A 24,586-nucleotide genomic window follows, 5' to 3' on the forward strand; every position below is an offset into this window, starting at 1 on the left:
ACGGAAGTCTTATTTGAATTTAACCACAACATAAAAGAGAATAAATTTAATGAAAAAAGTTAAATAATTGAGGATAGATATCACTGCAAATACTATAAATACAGTACATTAGTATCATACTATTATTATATTAGGTTGTGTTTGGTTGTGAGAATATGATAAAATAAGACATTAAATTTATATTAAGAATAAGACATAAAGAATAAATATACAAAAATTTGTATTTTATTTCGTGATAAATTAAAATAAATTATAAAAATTTAATTTATTTTCATTTATTTTTACTCAAAAAATTTTAAAAAATATAATATTAAAAAATATAATTATAAAAAATTAATAAAAATAATAAAAAATAAAAAATAAATTGTATATTTTTTGTTAATATATTTTTTGTCAATATCTCATCTGTAAAACATAATTTTTTAGTACTATATTATGTGTACATCAAAATTGGCTATTAAAATCAGTGACAATATAAAATACATATTAGAATACAAAAACACATTAAAAATAAATTAAATAACATATATATTTATACACAAATATATTAATAATTAATCTTAGTATATGAATAATATTTTTAAATTTTTTATTTCTGTATTCCTATCTGTCATGTAACAAACTTACAAACCCACCCTATATATTTGACTTCAGTCACACCAATCTCGTGAGAACAATCAGAACATGTATGCAAGGGTAGGAATAGGATACCCTTTCAATGACAATGGGTTCCGGAGAAAACTGATAATTTTGGAAGTAACGAAAAGAATCGAACTTGCGATTGATGGAGAGCAACAACGAAAACGGAATCTGTAACGAGAAAAAGCCCATTCATGTTGTTTAATAGCCCTGTCCTAATTCATGGAGGAAAGGAAGGAGAAGGGGAAAAGAAAGTGTGATCAATAAGGCTTTGGTAAAACCGATCTATTCTTTTTCATTTGTGTTTCTTAGTGGATCATTTTTATTCTAGTGAACCAACAAATTTGGATGTGTTTATTTCACTTTACGGATGATATCATAAGTAGACTTGTTTATTTTCTTTTTTGTTTCCCTTATTTGGTTTTTGCCCTTCAGGTAAGTGCACAAAAGGATCGGAAGAAAAAAAAAAGAGACAGAGGATCTTCAAGCTAAGTATGCTGCTGATTTGAGCACGAACATGTGCATAACATTAACACCTTTTAAGATGAATAGTTAAATACATTTAACATATAGAATCTATTGTAAAAGAATAATGTTAGAGAGATAATAATTTAAAGTTATTTATTTAATTTAATATTTATAATTTTATATATACAATATTATAATGATATATTTATTATATTTAATATTATGTATTTATTCTGGTGATAATTAAAGAATACAAAAATTATGACTATTTTTTATTCTCAAACTTTTGTTACAACATTTTCGTTGTAAATGTTGAAATGCTATTTCAACAGACATTGCTTGATTGCCAAGGGGATTCTCATAGGTAGACTTTAATTTGGTAAGCATTAAGGTAATTATTAGTAAGTTGTGATATTTCATAACTGATATATATATATATATATAATTAAAAATGATTAAAATAAATTAGAGTAAAGTATCGTTTTTCTTTCTAATGTTTGGGATAAGTTTGAAAGTTATCCCTAACATTTTAAAATTGGTTCAATGTTGTCCCGCTATTAGAGATCCGTTAACAGAATTAACGGCAGGACAAAATTGAGACGATTTTGAAACATTAGAGATTTAAATAGAACGAAGACATTGGGGACAAAAACGATACATAGAAATAAATTTTAATTTTATCCTTTAATAATATCAATTTTTTACTATATATAATATTTAATTATTTTTTAATCACATCTCAATAAATTATACTTAATCAGACTACTTTTATTCTAAATAATTTTTTTTATATTTTTATATTAACTTATAACTTTAAGTGTAAAATTATAAAAAAAAATTATTTAGAATGACAGTAATGTGATTAAGTGTAATTTACTTAGATGATGTGATTAAAAAATAATCGAATACTATGTATAGTAAAAAAATTGATATTATTGAATGATAAAACTAAAATTTATTTCTATGTATCATTTTTGTCCCCAACGTTTTCATCCTATTTAAGTCCCTAACATTTCAAAATCGTCTCAATTTTGTCCCGCCGTCAATTCTATTAACGGATCCTTAACTGCAGGACAATAACATTGAGTCAATTTTAAAAGGTCAGAAACAACTTTAAAACTCACTCAAATATTGAGGACAAAAATAATAATTTACTTAATAAAATAAATATTTATGTATAATTATTTTCATATAAAATTAATAATTAAAAAATATTTAATAATAATTTAATCAAACATGTCAAATTATCTAACAAAATAAGCATTGCAAACGTGAATCCAAATTAAACACACTGAATGCATTCAAGTAGGATGAGTGTTAATATAAGGGAAGAACTCGAACTAAAAATAAAAGACAGTTACGTTTTAAGTTGAAGTAGGGAATTGATAGAAGTGCGTGTGCACGTGCAGACATGTGTTTGAATATGTGGAAGCCCGCATATGAATATTATGCACACGTGCTCACATGCTCTTGTGAATCCTAATCCAGATAGTAGAGTAAATTCTTGAAAAGGAGAGAAGGAAGAAGGTGATTGCATGTGGACACTCATTCATAAAATCCCAGTCAAGTCACAGTGCACTGCGCCCCAAAAAATTTTTTACAGTAGTAGTGTATGTCCATTATTATTGTTGTAATTCTGGCAAAAGCTAAGGCAATTGTGATTTGTATTTTAATTATTTCCCTATGCATGCATAGTTATAGAATCTCTTGGTGGTGGTTTGTATTAGATTCGGAGGATGAGACTACTGAGTACTGACAGAAAAAAACAAGCGGCACATTTTGAATGAATGGCAGTAGAAAACATAAAGGATGGAGAGGGATATGTTTGCAGTAGAGAAAGCATTAATTAAATATTGTTTAATGGTGACACATGATGGGCATAAGGGGAAGGACAACTGGGGTTCCTGGACAATATAATTCCTTTCCCCATTGGAACGACGACATTAAATCACGTACATTTACTACTCTCTCTTCTTGAAGAACAACCTCCCACATACACCCCACCACCCCGGGCCCCTTGCACATTGCAAATGAATGGAAACAAGACAGCAAGTAATGCTAATCTCCAAGTAGTAATGTAATAATATTAATGATAAGTTGTTTTAAGTTAATAGTAGCTACTAATGGCAATAATAGATGGTGCAGTGTGTGTAGTCGGTTTTGTTAAGAAGAGGGTACTACACTACACACTACACACTACACACTACATAGTACAGAGTGCCTGGCTGTCCAGCATGTGATGTGATGAAATAAAAGGGGATGCACTCACTCACTCAGAACATTGCTATATTTAAGTGTAACCCACCCCCAACTGGCACTCACTTAGCTTCATTCATTTCATTCTTCGAATGGGAGTGAGGACAAAAGCAGTTTTCTCTCTTGGTTTTGAGCTACACTAGTCTCTCCAACTTGCTGCTTCAGCTCTCTTAATCTTATGCTATATATATAAACATTACATAACATGCACCCTTTCACCACTTGTTTTGTCTTTCCATCATATATATAATATAGTACACATACACCACGCACCCCACTACGCTAGCTGAGATGATGAATGCACTGCCGTCAGAATGCAGCAGCGGTTGCGAATCCGGTTGGACTCTATACCTGGAGGAGCCCTCTTTCCTCAATGCTTCCACTTCCACTCCCTTTCTGCCTCAAGAGCACCACAAGATGAAACCCAAAACTAGTGTGCCACAAGAAGAAGATGACTTGTCCATGCTTTCTGATGCTTCCTCTGGGCCTCCACCTCCGGCGGCCCATCAGAGAACTATAAAGAGGCAGAAACTAGTTGTTAAAGAGAAGCGACACCACCTCCCTTCTTTTCTCGACGATGACGACGAAGACACTGCCAGCTCTCCTCTCTGTGACTTCTCCATCGTCAGTACTAGCTAGCTCATTCTCCCTTTTCATTCCTTTAACTGCAAAAATTAATACTCATTTTGTTTTCCAGAACAATGTTACTACTTTCACCAACCAACAAACTTCCCAAGACAGTGTGCTAGAGCTAGATTACTCACACGGTTTCTCCGCAACTTATTTTGAGGTACGTACTTGCCCGCTTCCCATCTCCTTAATTAACGAATTGTTTCTCTTCTTCACTAGCTGCTAATATGTTTTGTTCTTGCAATAATAATGCAGGGGAGAATAAGAATGACATCTTCCTTGCAAACAGTCTCTATCAGGAAATGAAGTCAGGCTAAATGAAAGCGCTATTCAACTGCATTCTCTCTGTATCTTGACCACATACATGGAGAGAATCATGCACGGATCAGATGGAGCTAGCGTGTACAAGGAATTATATTTCATCACAAAACATATCCTGTTATTTCCTTTTTATTTTTTATTTTTTAACAAGCCAAAGAGAATCAAAGGGAATTTTAGAAATAAACCTTTTTTTCTTACTTTTGTGGTCTTTGGTAATTTAATTCTCGTGAATGAATAGTGATTAGTGAATAGTGCGTGCGTGTGCACATACACAAGCTAAGATGACTAAGTATGGCAGGCTCATGTGCTGAAGCCTCGTACCAAATTTATATCACCAAATAAAATTAAATTAAAGCAAAGCAGCGGCACTTACCCAACAAAAAAGATATTTAATTCCTCAAAGAATTAACCTTACAGTGAAATAGAACTCTTTCCACATGAAGCGCTACAGCTGCAACTTGCAAACGCCTAGCTAGTTAGGTTTGAGTAAAGTGCTGTGTATCTTGTGTCCGTATTCAGAATTCATGTGAGCATAGATACCCGCTTTTACTCAATGCTTTGGAAATGTTAAATAAATTTCTATATATGCAACCTCGGCCTTTGCGACCTCTGAGGTGCTCCACTTCCACAGTTCCTATCTATAATTCTATACTGTGTCCTAAAGTATTGGCTCTGTAGGACACCACAGAATTGTGATCAAATGCACATCTAAAACTACTTAATGCAGTCGCTAATGCACAAAACCACATACATGGTGTAGCATTTGGTTTTTTTTCTAAGATTAAAGAAAAAATACATTCAAATAGTAGGAGGAGGCTATATGGCTTCGAAGAGAGACTTGAGATCAAATTAAATTTTTGTATTGTGTTTGACATAAAATGTAATGAAGTAAGTTATGTTTTAATATCATGTTCTGTTTAAAAAAATTTAGATAACTAGTACTTTTATTAAAATCTAGCTAGCACTTAACTAGTAAAAGAAAAATGAGTATTCTTACACTATTAAATGTAGTTTCACACCATTAAAAATATTAATGATAACTAATTGATGACTACAAATCACAAAACCTGCTAACTCCTAACACTCCTCTATTATTAAAGTTTCGATTTTCGTCTCTAAAATTTCCATGGCCTGAGTCCCCATTTTGTCATTTTATAGAAGTAAAAACTGATATTTTAGTTTTAATGTATCTGATCACTAAATACAATACTCAATCTTAAGTCTCAAAATACAAACGCAGCCTATCGAACAAGTAAAAGGCTTAACCGATATTAACCGCCATGCAGTCTTCTGAAAGTTAGAAAGAGAATGCGAATGCAGGTGTTGGCATTACTACCAAGTCTCTTCACAATGCCCCGTTTTGTTCAGCATGTCAACTTTTTCTCGTTTGGAAGGATCCCCCATTTGCTCGTTCCAACTCTGTCTGCTGTCATCCCACAATTGCGTATCCTGCTTTCATTCTTTTTTATATTCCCCTTCATTTCCTCCTCATATTAAAATATGCGTGTGGGAGCCTAGTATCATTAATGGGAAGAACATTTCTCGCCTTCAAACAGAGAAGAGGCAAGGGGCTTTGGTTGCTCCACAAAACACGCTTCGTGTTTGATCTCATCTTATATTTCTGTGGCAACACTCCCTGCATCTCTGCCGCTTCTAACTTGTCTTCCTATGCTATACTTTAATTTAAAAAAAAAAGTGAGAAACTATGCAAATCTAAAGCAACAATTCATGTTTTTCCTTATTCTGACGCATGGCATGGACCATGGAGACAACCTTCCATCCCAGGCTAAATACTGCTCAGTGCTCACCAAGTTAGTCGATTTCTCTCTCTGCACAATGAGTCTTTCTTCGTGTGGTCTTATGTAAGATTTTCACATTAATTAAAAAAATAGAACTCGTATGATATATAAAAATGTAGTATTTCATTTCCTTGTATTGAAATTAAGTGACATTATAAAACAATTTACAATAGAAATCCAATGAAGTTGAGTGACAAATTATCCACAATAACTAGTCGATAACAACTATCCACTATAATTTTTCACTTACCCGAATTTTTATTCCCTAAGATTATCAAATTACTTTACCCTATTGGCGTACAGAAATTATTTCCTAAAATGTAAACAATTACATATAAACTATATCATTAAGAATAAATTTAATTTTGATGCATAAATAACATAAAAACATTTATATTATCATACAATCAGATTTTAAATTATCATTTAAATAATAAAATATAAGTCTAAATTCTAAATAAAAACCGTTTCGAAGATTCAATTGTATCAATTACTTCTTTAAGATTGGTAAATTGTATCAATTACTTCTTTAAGATCGGTAAAAGTGTAAGATGTTAATCTCCGACTCGTCTTCTGATAATAGCGCATTGACATGACACGATGATGTAGATCTTTAGTGACATGTTAATGTGAATATTTATGTCACATGTCACAGTACTATTTAATCACGTATTGACTTGTACTACATGTCACAATATTATTTAATCACATATCATCTGTTATGTCATCATTGTAGATACATTAAATTAGTCCCATATTTAATAACTCATTTCAATCTCTGAAATTGAATGTAGTACACCAAATTAGTCTTTCATCAATTTTTCTCATTTTTTTATACATTCAAAACTCTTAATAAATTTAAATGCACTAATTTTAATTCTATTTTTTTATATTGTTTAAATACTAGTTCTTTAATAAATTTTCACATGTTTATTCGACTCATAATCATATCATTAAACGTTTGTCAAACTATAATATTAACACGTATTACTAAAGGTTCATGTCAGCCACATCAGTGTGCCGTTAACAAAAAATAGAATAGAGACTAACATAGTGTATTTTTATCAATCTTTAGAACATATTTGATACAATTGAAATTTCAAAGACGATTTTGGTATACCACATAAATCAATTTCAAATATCACTTTATAGATTTATCCGCACCAAACTTTTATATATAAAACTTCTTTACATTAATATGTTTTTATTATATAAAAATTGATGCCAAAGTCTTTTGTACATTAGATTTAAGCCATTTTTATTTTTCTAATGATGTCATGTAGTACATTTGCTTACTCGGTAAAATTTAGAAATCAACCAATTAAACGTTAGAAAATTAAAAATTAAAACCATAACTCCCACAGTTAATTAATTTATTATGTATTATTATTCAATAGAAATATAAAGTATTAATTAAATACAATAAATATTTATATTAAAAGTATCATAATAATATTATCATAACAAATTTTAAATTATAAACTATTCAATTTTCATACTATTTAACATACTTATATATCATACATAAGATTTTTACCGCACTTACTTCATTTTACATTTCGTAATTTGCCTACAAAACATATTTGGACCAACAAATGAATAGAGCCTATTTATTTAAAAATGATTCTATTAGATGATTAGGTACAAAATAAAAATATTTATTATATTTTTAAAACAAATTTATAAAAAAATACTGTTATTACTTTTATTATTTATACCTTTTTCATTATTTTGTAATACTTTACATATAATTATATTTTAAGATATTTATAATTGCGCTTATTTAAATATGTTATTTAAATCAAAGAATCAATTTTGATCATTTTTCAGCACTATTTTAAATTTGTATCACTTAAGACATTGTGTGACAGAGTGAGTTAGAAAAATACTAATAAATATTTTTACTTTATGTTATTTAAATTATTTTTATTAAAAATAACTTATTCAATATGCACAGTTGCACACACATAAAAATACATATTCTAAAATTTTGTAATCTTACTATTATAGATATTATTGAAAAACTGAATGCACTAAGGCAGTGTTTGGTTGTTGTCTCAAAAAAATAGAGACATAGACACAAAGATACAAATATACATGAACACAAAGATATACAAATTTTATAACATGTTTGGTGATAATACACAAGATGCATGTATTTAATTCAAAAGTCCATTTTATCTTCAAACTAAAACAACTCAAGTGTTAATGATAAAGGACAGTGATTGAAATTTTAAAGAATAATTAGAGATAGAATTGGAAAAATTTGTGTCTTATGGATTATGTCTTAGTGTCACAGTTTGAAAAAGATACACTAAATACATGTCTTTTATGTGCATTTGTATGTCACCATGTCTTTAAAATTTTATGTTTTAACAAACAAACGGTGTACACATACCACCGTGTCCATGTTTCTGATGGACATAGATATTAACCAAACGGAGCCTAAGAGAAGAAGAATAAGTAGATGTCAAAAGAAAATCCACAAAAAATAAAGTTTTTGTGCTACAATATAAAATATTATTAACAGGTATTTTTACCTTATACTATTTAAATTATTCTTACTAAAAATAATTTATTCAATATATTTTATATACACAAAATAAGTATTCTAAAAAATTTTATTTACTATTATAGATGTCATTAAAAAACAGTATATATTTTGAGAAGAGAAAAAAGTATATGTAAAAAAAATTCACAAAAAATACAAAAAATAAAATTTTTGTGTTACAACATAAAAAATATTACATATTCAAATTATAAAAAATTTTATCAAATTCTATCAAATTATACCTATCATAAAAAATTCCATCAAATTATAAATTGCTACCTCAATAATTATTATAAATTCAAAATTAAATTAAAAATTTTAGATCAAAGTATTACAAAAACTTTTGTGCTATTTGATAGAGAAGCAAAAAAATTATTGGACACAACTACCTTAAATCTAATTACACTCCAAGATAGCAATAGCACTCAAGCATCGTCCCAATTGAAAAATTTATATAACTTCACACTTATATTTGAAATCAAAGTAAATAATTTTTAACTATGCTCTCAATAATACATTATTACCAAAATATTTGTTCCAACAAAAATACCGAAACTCAACTCCTATTATAATGAACCAATTTCACCAACACTAATATCATCATACCTAAATGACATACAAACCAAGAGATTAAGAAAAAAGAAAAGTAAATAAATCTAAGATACATCAAATGAAAAATATATATACGAAGATGAAAAAAAAAAGATAATAGATGAAAAAATATATACAAATCAACGTTCAGAAAAAATATATCTCCACAAGATCATATGATAGGAAGAAGAAAAAAATAACTCCAACAACTGAAAATTAAAAAAGACAAACACCATATAAAAAAACTAAGTCCGTCGTTAAAACAAATTCGAAAATAAAAACAACAAATGAAAATATAACTCTGTATAACTTTAATAAAATAACTTTTATATTACAAAATATTTTAAATAAAAAATACATCAAATTTAATATTAATTTGTATATATCTATTTTAATTTCTAAATAATATAATACTTTTTAAAATATACTATATATTATCATTAATTTACCATTAATTTACCATCTGGACATCGGTAAGTCTCACTCTAGTTAATAGAAAGTGAATACACAAAATTTACTCTATTTCGACCTAGGGTAAGGCTGTCAACACAAATACACGAATAATGTTGAAAAAATTGGAAATAAAATGACCCTGCCGAGAGTGATTTCATATTATTGCGTCCACAGAATATTGCGCAAAACGAACAAAATAGTTGAAGATCACAGGTAAGTAGCAGCCGGTAATGTGGTAATGTAGCAATGTTGCATTGTATTATTAGAATTTCAGGTGAATAAAAAAGGAGGAATTTTTGTATTGCATAACATTTCTTCTAGATGTGCACATAAACAGGGCGTGCAGCTACTCGAGCAAGCGTTTGTACTTGCACCAGGAAACGGCAACCACATACAAGAAAATGGTTCCGGCAGTGCTGCCCCCAACAGTCCAGAAGAACTCTCGATTCCCGGCAACATTTGAATCAAATAGCTCAATATGAATATTCATGCCAAAAATACCAGCGACAACGACAAAGGAACTCACTACCAGAGTTGCTGTGGTCAACATGACTCCCATTTGGAGCAGATGATTCTGTTTGTCATCCAGCATTATGTTGATGTAGTCTTCTGTGTCGTCCACGTATTCCCTTAGCTTTACAGGATCACCACAACAAAACAACATCAAAACCAATTTTATCATTTAGGTAACATGTAAATCACAAGAAGCTCACCAGACCAGAGATGTTAGTTAAAATTCATTTTAAACATTTTCTTTGAAAAGACCATAGCCTAAAACTACCGAGGCACAATATTTGCCTCTATTACCCAAAAGAAGGAGAGGTTGTCACTAAGATTTTGAATCTCTAACATGTTTAGATCTTTTGCAAGCAATAACAAGCCAAATCCTCAATTAGAAACCAGAAGAGCCTCACAATAATTCTTAGAAACGAGAATTAGTTGGTTATGTTGTTGGTTATAATTATAAAACACAAGAAGATTAAAACTACAAATGGTAGTAATAGGCAAGGGAAAAGGGCATGACAAAGAAATGAAAAGGCATACCGTAGAGAGCTTGTTGAGTGTGCCATCGATTTGCACAAAATATGCTTCTAGGAGCATCTCAAGCTCCTCCACGTCAAGATGCTTAGTTGTGGTACTGTAGGTAGTGCTAGCACGGCTGTCCCGGCTAACTCCCACTAATAACCTGTCATCATCATGTTGATTATCGTCATCGCTTGCAGCAGCTCCACCCTCTTCCAGTGATATTTCAGGAGGAATGCTGCTAAATGGAGGATTAGAATCAGTAAAGCAATACTCACTAATAAGAATCAAGGCAACAGAAAAGATTTACATGTACACGTGCCTGTCATCGACATCAAACTGATTATGGTGGTCATTGTCTACAGCATCATCATTTATAGACGAGGCAGAAGAACTGCGGAGCTGTTGTAACTTGTCGGTGAGATACATCTCAGCCATATCGTCGTCGTCATCGAGCAAGTGTTCTAACTCATCCCTTACCTTCTGAACACGACCAGTGATGGCAACAAGGCGACTCTTAATTTGACGAACACGTTCCAAATTGAGAGTACTGATCTTGGAAGTGAGCTTGTCCAAGGCAGGGTGGGCCTCTTGTTCCAAGGTTTTTGCCTCGTTCTCTAACACACTGCACGCAGCCTCCAGGCAGGCCTCCAGTGCCACAAACTCGAACGGCAGGATCTTCATGCCATCGCCGTTCTGGATACCATTCTGCTTCGATTGGGCTTTCACTTGCTCACCAACGGGATCGGGATCTTCATCTTCATCCTGTCCCTCTCTTGATTGCCCTTCTTCCGAGTCATACATTTTGCTCGGCTTGGAATCATCCGAAGCCGCAGCGGCCACAGCAGCTCCCTGGGCTTGGTGGTGCCGGAGGATCCTCGAGTGGAGCTCCTCCACGAAAGGGGTCACGGAGGGGTCGCGGGAGTTGAGGAGGAGGACCTCGTGGGCGGTGATGATGGCCTTGATGTGCTCGAGGTTGATCACGATGGCCCTCTCACGGCCCAACACAGTCGAGGGGTAGGACAGGAGGGGGTCGAGGATACGAAGGTCACGGGCGGGGAGACCGGTGCGCCGCATGATGGCGTGCTTGCCGGCCTCCACAACCTGCTTCTGACCACTGGAATCGAGAAGCAGCCACGCCCTAACCCCGGTCCCCTTCTTCCTGCTTATCGGATTCGGAGCAACAGGAACCCCAATCCCATCCATCATCCCTGCCGCCGCTGCCGGACCCGGAGGCGGACCCTGACCCTGACCCCGAATATTCATCGCTTCGATTCCCTCCCGCGCTTAATCATTATTCAACTCTTGCCTTGTATTAATCGTATTCTATGCCTTTTAGATTTTGGCATCTATGTGTTCGCTCTTCGCATACACAGAACGCTTCCCTCACCCTTACCCTTACACCTCTTTCCACTTCCCTCTAACTTTCTTTATCTCTGTTTATTTTTTTTTTTTTTTAGTTTCTTAAATTGGAGAGTTTTAACCATAATAATTTAATTATTATTTGATCTTAATACAATTTTGTAACACAAAGTTAGAGCAATACTGCTCATGCAAAGGTTGCAAAAATATTTTTTTTCTTATTTATTTGATTACAGTTAAAAAAGTATTTTAACAATATAAATTAATAATAAAAGTATAAATTCAATTGAAGATTTAATAGAAGAAATAATTATATTAATGATTTTAATTGATATTTAATTTAAATGATATTGAATTTTTTAAATTAATATAAAATATTTTTAAAATTTTAATTTTACAATTATTAAAAAATAAAAAAAGAATTATTAGACTAAAAATAGAATAATTAGCCATAAAAATTAGTTAATTAAAATACAAATCTTCAAAATTCAGAAAAAAGAAAAAAATTGTTAAAAAATTATAAAAATTATAAATAAAAATTTAATTCGAAAAAAATTATTAAATTCGTAAAATAAAAAATATAAAAATGATAATGAAATGAAAGCAGAAAAATAATTTCATAACATTTATGAAAAATAAAAGTAAAATAAAAAATCTCTTAATAAAATTTTTGTTAAAAATTTAAAATTTAAACAAATTAAAAAATTAGTATCAGAATCAAATTAATAATTTCAAGAATATAAAGCAATATTTTTTATTAAAAGAACACTTTTAATCTATATTATTTAATGAACGAGATCAAACATGTTTATTTAAAGACATTTTAAATGTTTTTACTGAATATCCAATATCAACCTAATTTTAATTAAAAAATTTCATTATATGTATTAGTCATGTAGTCATCAGTCATCACTTTTAGGACTTTAATTTAAATTGATGTTACATTTTAAAAAAAAAACTTACGTGTTATTTTCACCAATTTTGAAATATAAAATTATTATAAAATTTGAGGTCTAGACATTTTATCTGACTACTATTTGTTTGGAATTGATAATGAAATTTTATATTAATAGTTATAAAGACTAAAATAAAACATAATGAGTAGTTTGATCATGATATTAAAAAAAAGCATGTAGTAGTGCCAGGCTTGGAAACCTTGTGAGAGTAGTTCATAATTGATCATGATATACATTAGTTGAGGTGGTTTTATTCATCCAGTGAGTTGGACTTATTAAATTGAAAAGTTGTCCTTCAAAGACTGACAAGGGGGCAATCCATCATGCTAGTGAAAAAGTAAACATCTGAATAGTATTAAGACAGCAGCTAAAGATAGTAATAAGAAAGCCACCTGCTAATCATGCTAAAGCTTTCCTTGGGCTTGTACTCTGCTGCTGTGTGACCTCCTCCCTACACAATTCAATCACACTTCACTCAAACCAAATACTATCGCAATATTTATTTACATGTATTAGGGACAGTGTGGTGGACTATTTTCTTGCCTTGACAGTAGCAAGTGTCATCACGTACTTATTCTTTGTGTATATCTCCGTGTAACTGCAAGGCAACACAAATATCACAATTGATGAATTGAATCCTATATATGTGTCCTTGAGAAATCAATTAAGGCGGAAGCATAATAAACAGCAGACCCTGCAACTTGTCCATCCTGAAACCATGGCCTCCACACATCATCGGAAGAAACAGTCAAATTCAGAGATTGTATCCATTCCTCAGTGCCCACATATGGAACAATCAGATCATGATCTCCGCTGTGCCATAATGCAATCATGTTTCACGTATGTCATACTGTTGCCGGAAATAAAAAATAAGCTAAATTACCAATATACAAGATAGAGAAGATAATGATACCTGTAAATGATGGCTCTAAGGTCTTCGCTGGTAAAGTTAAGGTGATATTCAACACTACTTGTTATGTCATGCACATAAGCTAAGTTTTTACTACACATCTCCCACGTTTTTATAGTTCCCTGATTAATTAAATTTCATTATATGTTAGATAAAAATATGTTGATTTTTATGGATGTTTCGTTTCAATTCATTTACTTACGTTTCTAACATGCAGAGCTTCTTGAACTTCTCCATCATTAGCCCAGATGTTTACTAACAAGTAGTCATAGTCCTACCGAAAACAAGTATGTAGTTGACGAAATTTAACAAAAGCAAAGGCATTTCAAATGTGTGGTAGGTAGCTGATTCGATGCTTGTTTTCTGTAAGAGTAATGCTACATGTACATCAAAATTAGCCACTAAAGTCAGCTATCAGTATAAAATACATGTTGAAATACAAATACATATTGAAAATAAATTAAACCACACATGTATTTATACACAAATATATTAGTGGCTGATTTTAATGGCTGATTTTGGTGTTCAAATAGTATTTTTGTTTCTGTAATTACTTACCCTGCAGCGTCGAAGTTCTAAAAGAAGTGTATCTGAAGATGGGGTTGTGGTTGAACCCCACTTAAGAATGTTGTTCGGCTTTGCTGATGAGAACGGGCTACACTTTCTCTCCAATATCATCGGAGTGAATATGTCTTTCAAGCACTACAAATAAATGTGAATATATCAATAATGCTCTACGTTTTTGTTTTCATTCTTATTTGTAATTTAATCAGAATCGTTTATCTCACCAGATCCATTATCTCAAGATTGCTGATGCATGCACCTTCACTTTTATTTGGGCGAACATACTCTCCTTTACAAGAAAGCTCCAGTGCCTTCAAAATATATACTTGTACTTACCATGAATGAAGAGCTAACGCACGTAAAACTTGGAAGCGAATTAACAAGGGTTCCTTATAAATAAAATAAAAAGAAAGAAAAGCTACCAGATAGAGTTCATCAGATAGAAGTCCAACTCTGTGGGAAAACTTAACCCTCGAGTTTATATCATATCCGATATCAGTTAATGGGTTTCCTAGAATGTAACCCTGAATGAGCATCAAAATTCACAAGCCATTTTACCATTTAATTTGCAGCAGAGTAAATAACACAAAAATACTAGAAGAAATTGGATAAGGAAGCAGTATATATAGTATACTCTGAGACTGATGGGTGACAATGTTCCAGCTTTGTTACCTATAACATCAGAGAAAAGAGGAGAAAAGAAAAGTTGAAATTCAAACAGCAAAGTGAGTGCATTAAGAATCAGAGATTTACCATCAGAGATTTCTTTAACAAGGACTGGAACCGTGATTCCGCTATAAGAATCACCAGCAATGTAGAGAGGATTTGCACGAAACCTAGGGTGAGCCACAAGCCACTGCATCATCATTACTAGTTAGATTGTAAGTAGGCTAAACATACATACATTAACTGATTATATGTATATCTGGCGGAAGCAAAGATTCGTAGATTCACCTTTCTCAGAAACATATAAATGTCTGCAGCTGACTTTGTGTCACTCGTGCTGTATCCAGATGAAGTTTTGGCATATGAAAATCCCGTGCCAACGGGCGCATCCAAGAAGATAATGTTGGCAACCTAATTAGAAAATACATCAGGAAAGATAAAATATTAAACTCATCCTTGCATATAGGAATCTTGTACCTTAGTCCATGAGTAATCGTTCAAAGTTAAAACTGGTTTGTTTCCCCCACTAGACCTTCCGTAATCGAAAGATAATGGACCTGTAAACAAAAACAGGGGGCTATATTGGTTGCATGCATATGGAAATGCAAGAGCAAATATGAGGATTCAGAGATGCAGAGTACATAGAGGAGCAAGCATATATACCAGTCTCATACATGAGACCATAGAGGGCTGAGCAACCAGGGCCTCCTGTGAGCCAAAGCACGAGTGGATCATCTTCTGGCTCCCCCTCTGACTCTATGAAGTAATAAAATAGCTCAACCTCATCTACTTCCCCTACGCCTATGTACCTGATCCGTAATTAAATTCAACTCAAATATTTATTGTTAGGGCTAATATTAAATAATTGATCAGTGGAGGGCCGCACTGAGTCACTGACCCTGTCTCGAGCAGGAAAGGTAGCTCCCCGGGGAAGCCTGGTAAGCTCTTGACGATGTTGGCATCTGATGCAGCTGACTGATTGGATAGAGTTAGTAGGAGGAGAATCGTCAAGCCCCAAAAGATCTTGATGCACTTGCTGTTCTGGTACTGGTGGTGTTGGTGGAATTGACAAGCTGCTATGGTTGCCTTTGCTAGTTCCATATCTCAGTTATTTAGCTTTTCAGTATAACACTCCCAAAATGGTTGTCATTTAATATACATGTATTGATTGTTGTTAACAGTCACAGGTAATGTAGCTTTAAGTCTTTAACTGTCACCTGTAATTTCTTCTTCCTTTTTTTCTTACTGTTTTATTTATCTTTCCTGATACGTAGAGGGAGACAAATAATAATTATTGGTTCATCATAAGTTGAACGAAAAGTTGATGTGCATGAAATTCCGGTGCACCTGTTGTGATAGAGCGGGAGATGGCATTAGAGGAGGTTGCAGCATGCAAGCTAATTTAAGGGTCATATATAGTTGCACTGAAAATTCTATTTTAAATAAAAATAAAATTGCATGTGTACAAACTTCTAAGTCATGAGTGAAGGATAGGAAACATTACATATTTGTACATATTTGTCCCCTAACAAAATTACAAAATCAAGCTGATCATAGTATCATACCGTCTATTCAATGAGCATAACATGCATATTTATTTCTTAGCCTTCATCACCCACCCACCTAACTTTCTCATACGCCAACAACAAGCAAGCAACTTAGCTCTCAGCTTATGCGTTTGGGTTGCACCACCGTGCCTTTCTTTCACGTTACTCGTTAGGTAGTTGCTTTTCAGACTAATTCAATCCAACTCGTAGTCTTAGAGGTCCCATGACAGTATATGATAGGACAAAGGATTCTCTTTTTCTCGCCAGTTTTTTTTTTTTTCATTAATCATTATTATTAAAATAATTTATTTAGGAATAATCTCTACATAAAACTGTTATAAACTTACAAACTTTACAAGTCTTGAAGACAACTAACCCCCTAAACACGCTCCTAATGTTACGTACGTTTCACGTGCTATATAACAGAATATTAAATCAAACATAATCAATTAACGCCTGAATATATAACTTCCAAATTTCAAAAGATTCCGATTTCTTTCTTCGAATCTCTTGCCAAATTTCTTCGTTCTCATTTTTGCGTTCCCTCTTTGCGTTTTCGATCGTTGTTTTACCTGCGTTTATCACTGGTTTGTTCTTCGTCATTGACGTGAGTTTCTCTCTCTGTAACTCTAACTTTGTTTTTTTTTTTCGATTTTCATGGTTTCTAAAATGGATGATTCAACCTCAGATTGTCAGCTGAACCAGGGTGAAGTGGATTTTGAATTTGAATCGAACGAAGTTCTTGATGTTTGAATTAGATTCAGTTAATTATGATTAATCTGAATTTGATGCAGTTATTCATCTATGATTGTCTAGCTAAATAATTCGTGAACATTGACTGTGAAAATAATGCGTGAACATAATCTATGGATTGAATCTAATGTATTACTTTTGATTAATTCTCTGCATTTTATAGCAGACACTTAGGTGTAGATCAAAAAATTTTGGGTGTATTTTAGAAAAGTTTGGGTGTATTTACAGTTTATGACTTTTCTTGTTATTTTAGTTGAGTTTGTGTTGTTCGGGTGTAGATCAGGAATCCTTGGGTATATTTTTTGGGACGTTTGGGTGTATTAACAGTTTATGACTTTTCTTCTTATTTTAGTTGAGTTGTTGTCGTTCGGGTGTAGATCAGGATTTATTGGGTGTATTTTACTTCAATTGTTATTTTTTTATGAGGTGCAGAAACTCTATAGTATATTTTTGTTTTTAACATGGTGTATTTTGCAGCCCCTCTGTGTTGTTGATGACCAGCTTGTTCCCAAGGTTGGAATGACTTTTAAAACTCTTGAAGATGCTGCAAGATTTTACAAGGACTATGCCAAGGCTGCAGGTTTTTCTACAAGAGTTTGGAGCACAAATAAGAAAGGAAACGAAATTAAGAATCAATTGATTACATGTAGCAGAGAGGGAAAATGGAAATCTAAAATATCTTCGACCAAGAAGACAAATCCCACAGCTGGTTTAAATTGTCCTGCAAGAATTTATATACACACATTGAAGGATGTTCGTGCTTGGATCATTTCGAAGGTCGTGCTGCATCATTCACACCCTTGCTGTTCAACTCAAGCAGAGATGCTAAAACAGCACAGGAAACTAAGCATGTCTATTCGTCGTACAATAGAGAATAATGAGAAGGCTGGTATCAGACCAAGCAAAACATTCCAATCATTTGTTGCGGCAGCTGGGGGTCACCGCGAGTTAAATTTTATTGAAAAGGATGTGAGGAATTACATCACGAGAGAAGTGCGGAATGTTTCGGAACAAGAAGATGCAAAGGAATTCAGAAAATATTTATTGAGAATGAAAGAGAAGAATCAAAATTTCTTTTTTGAGCTTGAACTCGAGGACGATCAATCAATTAAGCTTGCTTTTCGGGCCGATGCAAGGAGCAGAGTTGCCTTTGAGTATTTTGGAGATGTCATTTCATTTGACACCACCTAAAATACAAACAGGTAATATGCTCTTCTTGTTTATGATGCTAAATTAATTTTGTTTTATGAATCTGCTGCAAAGGTGTATATTGGATGTTCCTTGGGTGTATAAAATCATTATATGGGTGTACGTAATGATTTTCATTCTGCAATGTCGTAATTTGTTTCAGGTATAATTTGGTTTGTGGTTCTTTTGTCGGGGTGAATCACCACGGCCAGTCAACACTTCTTGGATGTGCTTTGATGAAAAATGAAGAAATTGAATCATTCAAATGGTTATTTCAATGTTGGCTTCGTTGCATGGGAGGAAATGCTCCTAAAGGGTTTCTCACCAATCAATGCACGTCAATGAAAAGGGCTATAGAGGCTTGTATGCCAACAACAATTCATCGTTGGTGTATTTGGCACATCACGAAGAAGATCCCAAGAAAATTAAATAGGTACAAGGGACATGCAGAAATTGAACAAGAAATGAGCCAAGTTGTTTGAAACTCTAATAGTAAAGATTCATTTGATAGGAATTGGAATGATTTTCTGCTGAAGTATGGTCTTGTGGACAACAAGTGGCTTTCAAGTAATGTTGTTTAAAATCTGCAGTAGAGGTGTAAATTACATTTTTTTGGGTGTAAAATAGCCTTATTTAGGTGTATTCTGTAGATCTTTACGAAGATCATCATATATGGGTTCCAATTTATTTGGATCACCACTTCTGGGCAGGAATGAGAAGCACACAAAAGAGCGAGAGCATGCATTCATTTTTTAACAAGTTTATTACCTGAAATAGCTCGCTTATTCAATTTGTCAAACAATACGATAATTGCCTCGGAAGCAGGGAGCAAGTAGAGAGAGAATCAGATGCTACAGATTTTTATACGGTCATACCGTGTGTAATAAAATCCTCCATTAAAGCTCAGTTTTAACATGTTTACACTCACCAAAAGTTTAGGGAAGTCCAAGCACAATTCAGAGAAAAGGCGAATTGCATAACAAGATTAACGAATTTCGCTCTAGGCTATTCAGTATACGAAGTTGGAGAACAAGTTTCCAACTCAATATTCAACAAGTTTGTGGTTACTTACGACTCAGTAGCAGCGGAGGTAAAATGTCAATGCTTATTATTCGAGTCAAGAGGGATATTGCGCCGTCACGCACTAAGCGTGTTAAGCTTTGAACGAGTAAGCCAAGTGTCATCGAGATATATATTGGAACGATGGAGCAAGAAGGTAAAGAGGCGATACACACACATCAAGAGCAACCATGATGAAACATTGTTGGAGCCAAGAAGCAAGAGGTTTGTCGAATTGATTTTTCATTCGCAAAATATTTGTGAATTTACATCAGAATCAGAGGAGCTGACTGCCATTCTGCACGGTGCATACGATAACGTCATGGTTGAGATGGAAGAATTGAAAGCCAAAAGGAAGGGGACATGTTTGTTATCTCACGAAGATGCCAACTTGGAATCCGTTAACGAGCTTCAAAGCCCTCCAAGGGTTCGAACAAGAGGACGTCCAAAAAATAGGCTAGGTTCAAAGTTGGACAAACAGATTACAAATGCCTCAAAGAAGAAGAAAACGAAAGCTTTAAACGAGGTAAAAGTAATGTTCTTTAAATATGTGGTGATTGAGTTTAATTTTCTTGTTAATAGTTTTGCTAATATGTGAGTTTATTATTTTCAGTTAAACCTCTTTGATGCTGCATCAGTGGTGCTTCCAAATTCCAGCCAATATCAAAGACATGTTATGAATTATCAGTTCAAGCAACCAGCAGCAAGGGATATTTTTTTGGGTGTATAGTTACAGACTATGGGTGTAAAGCACTTTTTTTGGGGTGTATCTCTGAATTTTATTGTGTTTTACATATATATATATATATATATATATATATATATATATATATATATATATATATATATATCGATTGCTGCTGTTTATGTTATAAATTATTATTTTTTTATTTGTTATGGTTTAGGGTTTAAGGTTTTAGGGGTTTAGGATTTTTAGGGTTTAGGGTTTAGGAATCTAGCATCAGGGGATAGAGGTTTAGGTGTATATTGAAGTTGTTGGGGTGTAAAATTCCATGTTTTGGGTGTATCGTAGGTTGGGTGGCTTAGGGTTTAGGGTTTAGGATTTTAGGGTTTAGGGTTTAGGGTTTAAGGGTTTTAGGGTTTAGTGTTTAAGATTTAGGGTTTAGGGTTTGATGGTTTCAGTGGCTAAGAGAGGGGGGTTGAATCTTAGCCCCCTTTTCGCTTGATAACACTTGTTGACCTTCAGAGAAGACTTTTCTATTTTTGCTCGTCACTGAACACGAGCAACTTTGTTTTGTCTCGTCCTTTGCCATGAGACTTTTTTTTTGTCTCGTCACTTGGCACGAGATAATATCAGTTTTTGCTCCTTAGTAGAAAGCAGAAATGGAGTAGAAAGAAGAAGAAGATTGCACCCAGATATATCCTGGTTCGGCTGCTAAGTGCAGTGCAGCCTACATCCAGTCTCCATCACAAACATGATGGAATTTCACTATAATCAATCTGATTACAACTTGTAAAGTGCTAACCCAACTTACAAGGGGATTCCCACAGAATCATGATACACAACATAGATGAACAAAGGATCTCTAAGACATCTATGGCTTTTTCTTTTAATTTTGCACTCTTTGCCTTTTTCCGCTCTATGGCTTTTTCATACAAACCTCACTTGTTTGCCTTTTTCTATGAGACTCAAGACATGACAAAATTAAACAGAAAAATACTAAACAGAATACATTGAAGGAGAAGAGAAAACTGTTAGCTCAGGTAGCTCTGAGAACTCTGTGCCTTGCACTCTCAAATTTTCTCCTTGCTTCAAACAGTGGTTGTTCCCCCTTTTTAAAGAAGAGGAAAGCCTCCACACTTGAAGCCAAAACCGAACCAACTTCTTCTTCCTTCAACAAACACAGAACCGGTTCGGCCACTTAGAGAGAGAAGAGATAACCATGTAAAACCCAACATGCAATTACCTCTAGTCCTTTCTTGATCATCACCCTTCATCAATCCGAGCTCTCCATCCTTGGCTTCCTCTCCAAGATGGATTTCTGGCCTTTGATGCTTCATGATGATGATGACTTCATCTGCTTCAATCTCTACCTTCAACCATCACTTCGCCACTCTAGCTACTCCCTGTGGTGGTTGAGCAGAATCAAAGACAAGCCATGCTTCAAGAATCTCTCCTATTGGCCGAATCTTCAACGTCCATTTTTGAGCATGAAAAGCTCAAGATAACCTCACCAAATCTAACCACATTTGGTAAGTATCTTAGCTACAGCTCATTTTTATTTTAATGTGATTTCTTGCCATCATTAGCTTGATGGTCTTGATGCATGCAGCTTCTTCCTTTTCTTGGTTGAAGAACATTTCTTCCATTGTTTCCTGGACAAGGACCAAAGAAAGAAGAAGAAAGAGATGAGAGAGAATGAAAGAATCTGAAGAAAAGCAATGTAGAGTGGTTAAACACATTAATTTGAGAATAGCTTGCTTTTACTTCCCTTAGCTTAGAGTGGCGTGTTTGTCATAATAGCCATTAATCAAATCAGCTGAATTTCTCTCTCATGTTCCCCATGCATTAATTAACAATGTAATAGATTTTGAAATCCATCACATGGTTAAAGACTTGGTTCCGTTGGAAGCACTTTGCTTTCATTTTTCTTTGGTTTCGGACCAAGATTGGAACCATTTATCAGTAATAGAATTTGGGCTTGTAACATTGAGATTAAAACTGCCCCATTTGGTTAACATTTGCTTTCCTGATAAAATTGATTTCGGATCAAGCATAGAGCACATAAGAAAGCATTTGTTTGGGCTTGCAACAATAATATTTATTCTGGCCCATTTAATAATTCAGCCTCATGTAGCAATGCTGATTTTTAATTTTGGGCTAGCAACATCTTTGTTTTCCGGCCCAAGGTAAAATCTGCACAACAAAATTATTAATTAAGCAAATATGAATTAAGATCAAATTAATAATTTTGTAATTTAATATTTTAATAATGTTTGTTCATCATCAAAATTTAATAAGAGTTTTCCAAACTCATCAGGGTTTTTAGGGTTTTGGAATTTTTTAGGGATTAGGGTTTCAGGCATTGGGGTTTTATGGTTTAGGATTTAGGGTTTAGGGGTTAGTGGTTTAGGGTTTAGGGATAAAGCATCAGGGGATAGAAGTTTCGGTGTATAGTCAACTTTCCTTAGGTGTATATTCAATTTTTCTTGGGTGTAAAAATTTATGTTTTGGGTGTATATCTGGTTTGATGTTTTTCGTCATATTTTAGCACCTATAATACAGATCTTTTGAATACAGTACAAACAGTTTAATTATAGAAAATTTTTTTATAATAAAACTATTTTATAATTGACAAATTTTTACAACATGTGTTCAATTTGTTGCAAGACTGCATAACAGTTACATTAATCAGTGTCAATATCATTAGAATCTATCTAACAATATGGACTCAATAACAATGAGGATGGCTTGGACAGTCTTATTGCATCACTCCCCCTAATGGCTTCAGCTTTGTGTTGATTCATTTCATTTAATAGAATTCGAGAAGCATATTATACTCTATAGTGGTCCACCTCGTCCTACAGTTTAAAAGAATATTCTATTTAATCAACCATGTTAATTGAGTAAAGTAATACAGAGTTATATAGTTTTAAACACATTTACCTGGGTCCAATTGTCCCACACATACTTCCCCCTTTTAATGTTTTCGGGCTGAATTATCTCAAACCACTTCATTACATAAATAGCACAGTCATAGCTGAAAACAACAAATAAATTAGCAAATTACATATAGGAAACTTTAATTTTTAGAGTGAAAGATTTATACCTTGTCTTTTGGCCTGAGATGTTAATGTATGGTGGTTCAATTTCCTTGTCCTTTCTCTTTAGAGGTGCCCCAGCATATACTCTCATTCTTGAAATTACATATCCCTTAAAACAAAACAAATCACTAATATATGAGTAAATTTAATAAAGGAATACACCCAAATCACTAATATATGTGCTATTATTGAACAGAAATACACCCAAATATTAAAATAGAAAACACAGAAAAACAACTTACAATGAATTTATTTAGGTTCATTCTATCATCGGATGGACATGTCTTGTGATATGGATCAAGTATATAAAATTTTTTCTTTCTTGCATCAACCACCCATAACCACCAATGGTTTGAATAGCATACAGGTGCAAAAATCTGAAGCATGTTCATATTGAACAATGTTTTAGTTTATTTGGCACATAAGTAAGGAATGGTAATAAGAAATTTTAGAAACAAAAACTATCCAAGAAGGGAATAAACATTGGGTAGTCTTCCACCGTGAAAGGCTTATTGGTTTTAGGCTATAAAAATTCCCCATTTGGATGATTTCCAATAGCCATGTTCTACAATAATTGTGAAACACCAAATGAAATACTGAAAATACACCCAAATGAATACAGAAAATACACCTAATTGAACACAGAAAATACATCCATTTGAACACCAAAAATACACACAAATTTAAACAGAAAATACACCCAAGATTCGTTGAAGTACACCTTACCACAATATCAGGGGGCAGACAGTATACTTCTTCTTGAAACCTTTTAATGTTTTGCTGGTTAAGGATGAGGCACATGGCAGAGACAATTTAGAAAAAAACCCAAATCAATTTACATCAATCAACATTGCAATTACATTTCTTGATAAAATCATTAATGTTATTCTAATATTACCTCAGCTTCTATATGTGTATCGGCTTTGAGAGATGAGAAGTGGACTTTTGACAAAATGTATCGATCTTAGGCATTGAGTGTGCAGACAGCGTCATACTCGTTAGTGCCTCCATTTGCGTATGTTTTAACACGTGTCGCCCAGATGTAGCATTTCTCTTTCATCTCA

At 33.2% G+C, this 24,586-nt stretch overlaps 3 protein-coding genes across 4 annotated transcripts; 1 reads left to right on the forward strand and 2 right to left on the reverse strand.

Annotated features, from left to right (window-relative positions):
* Positions 1-3,383: 3,383 nt before the first annotated feature.
* Positions 3,384-4,565, forward strand: LOC112801203 (uncharacterized). Its single transcript, XM_025843804.3, has 3 exons — positions 3,384-3,987; positions 4,061-4,153; positions 4,249-4,565. The coding sequence occupies exons 1-3, from the start codon at positions 3,655-3,657 to the stop codon at positions 4,297-4,299; spliced, it is 477 nt and encodes a 158-aa protein (XP_025699589.1). The 5' UTR covers positions 3,384-3,654; the 3' UTR covers positions 4,300-4,565.
* Positions 4,566-9,830: 5,265 nt separating this feature from the next.
* On the reverse strand, positions 9,831-12,295 carry LOC112801204 (magnesium transporter MRS2-3). Its single transcript, XM_025843806.3, has 3 exons — positions 11,054-12,295; positions 10,753-10,969; positions 9,831-10,342 (listed from the first exon to the last, which is right to left on the reverse strand). The coding sequence occupies exons 1-3, from the start codon at positions 11,995-11,997 to the stop codon at positions 10,055-10,057; spliced, it is 1,449 nt and encodes a 482-aa protein (XP_025699591.1). The 5' UTR covers positions 11,998-12,295; the 3' UTR covers positions 9,831-10,054.
* An 886-nt stretch (positions 12,296-13,181) lies between these two features.
* On the reverse strand, positions 13,182-16,591 carry LOC112799651 (serine carboxypeptidase-like 18). 2 transcript variants are annotated; one of them, XM_025841719.3, is made up of 14 exons: positions 16,088-16,591; positions 15,853-15,998; positions 15,667-15,746; positions 15,478-15,600; positions 15,277-15,379; positions 15,158-15,195; positions 14,946-15,047; positions 14,748-14,834; positions 14,518-14,661; positions 14,162-14,233; positions 13,963-14,081; positions 13,743-13,862; positions 13,593-13,647; positions 13,182-13,500 (listed from the first exon to the last, which is right to left on the reverse strand). In XM_025841719.3, the coding sequence occupies exons 1-14, from the start codon at positions 16,288-16,290 to the stop codon at positions 13,417-13,419; spliced, it is 1,476 nt and encodes a 491-aa protein (XP_025697504.1). In that variant the 5' UTR covers positions 16,291-16,591; the 3' UTR covers positions 13,182-13,416. The 2 variants fall into 2 exon arrangements, with proteins under 2 accessions (XP_025697504.1, XP_025697505.1); XM_025841720.3 differs by lacking the exon at positions 14,162-14,233.
* Positions 16,592-24,586: the final 7,995 nt, after the last annotated feature.

The sequence above is a fragment of the Arachis hypogaea genome, chromosome 5, assembly GCF_003086295.3.
Source record: "Arachis hypogaea cultivar Tifrunner chromosome 5, arahy.Tifrunner.gnm2.J5K5, whole genome shotgun sequence".
Lineage (NCBI taxonomy): Eukaryota > Viridiplantae > Streptophyta > Magnoliopsida > Fabales > Fabaceae > Arachis > Arachis hypogaea.

Coding starts and splice junctions, on each gene's coding strand:
- LOC112801203 (XM_025843804.3), top strand. CDS start 3,655: ATGATGAATGCACTGCCGTCAGAATGCAGCAGCGGTTGCGAATCCGGT. Junction 3,988..4,060: donor CTCTCTGTGACTTCTCCATC/GTCAGTACTAGC, acceptor TTTGTTTTCCAG/AACAATGTTACTACTTTCAC. Junction 4,154..4,248: donor TCTCCGCAACTTATTTTGAG/GTACGTACTTGC, acceptor ATAATAATGCAG/GGGAGAATAAGAATGACATC.
- LOC112801204 (XM_025843806.3), bottom strand. CDS start 11,997: ATGAATATTCGGGGTCAGGGTCAGGGTCCGCCTCCGGGTCCGGCAGCG. Junction 10,970..11,053: donor CAGTTTGATGTCGATGACAG/GCACGTGTACAT, acceptor TCCATTTAGCAG/CATTCCTCCTGAAATATCAC. Junction 10,343..10,752: donor CACTCAACAAGCTCTCTACG/GTATGCCTTTTC, acceptor GATCCTGTAAAG/CTAAGGGAATACGTGGACGA.
- LOC112799651 (XM_025841719.3), bottom strand. CDS start 16,290: ATGGAACTAGCAAAGGCAACCATAGCAGCTTGTCAATTCCACCAACAC. Junction 15,999..16,087: donor CCTTTCCTGCTCGAGACAGG/GTCAGTGACTCA, acceptor ATTACGGATCAG/GTACATAGGCGTAGGGGAAG. Junction 15,601..15,666: donor ACGATTACTCATGGACTAAG/GTACAAGATTCC, acceptor TTTTCTAATTAG/GTTGCCAACATTATCTTCTT.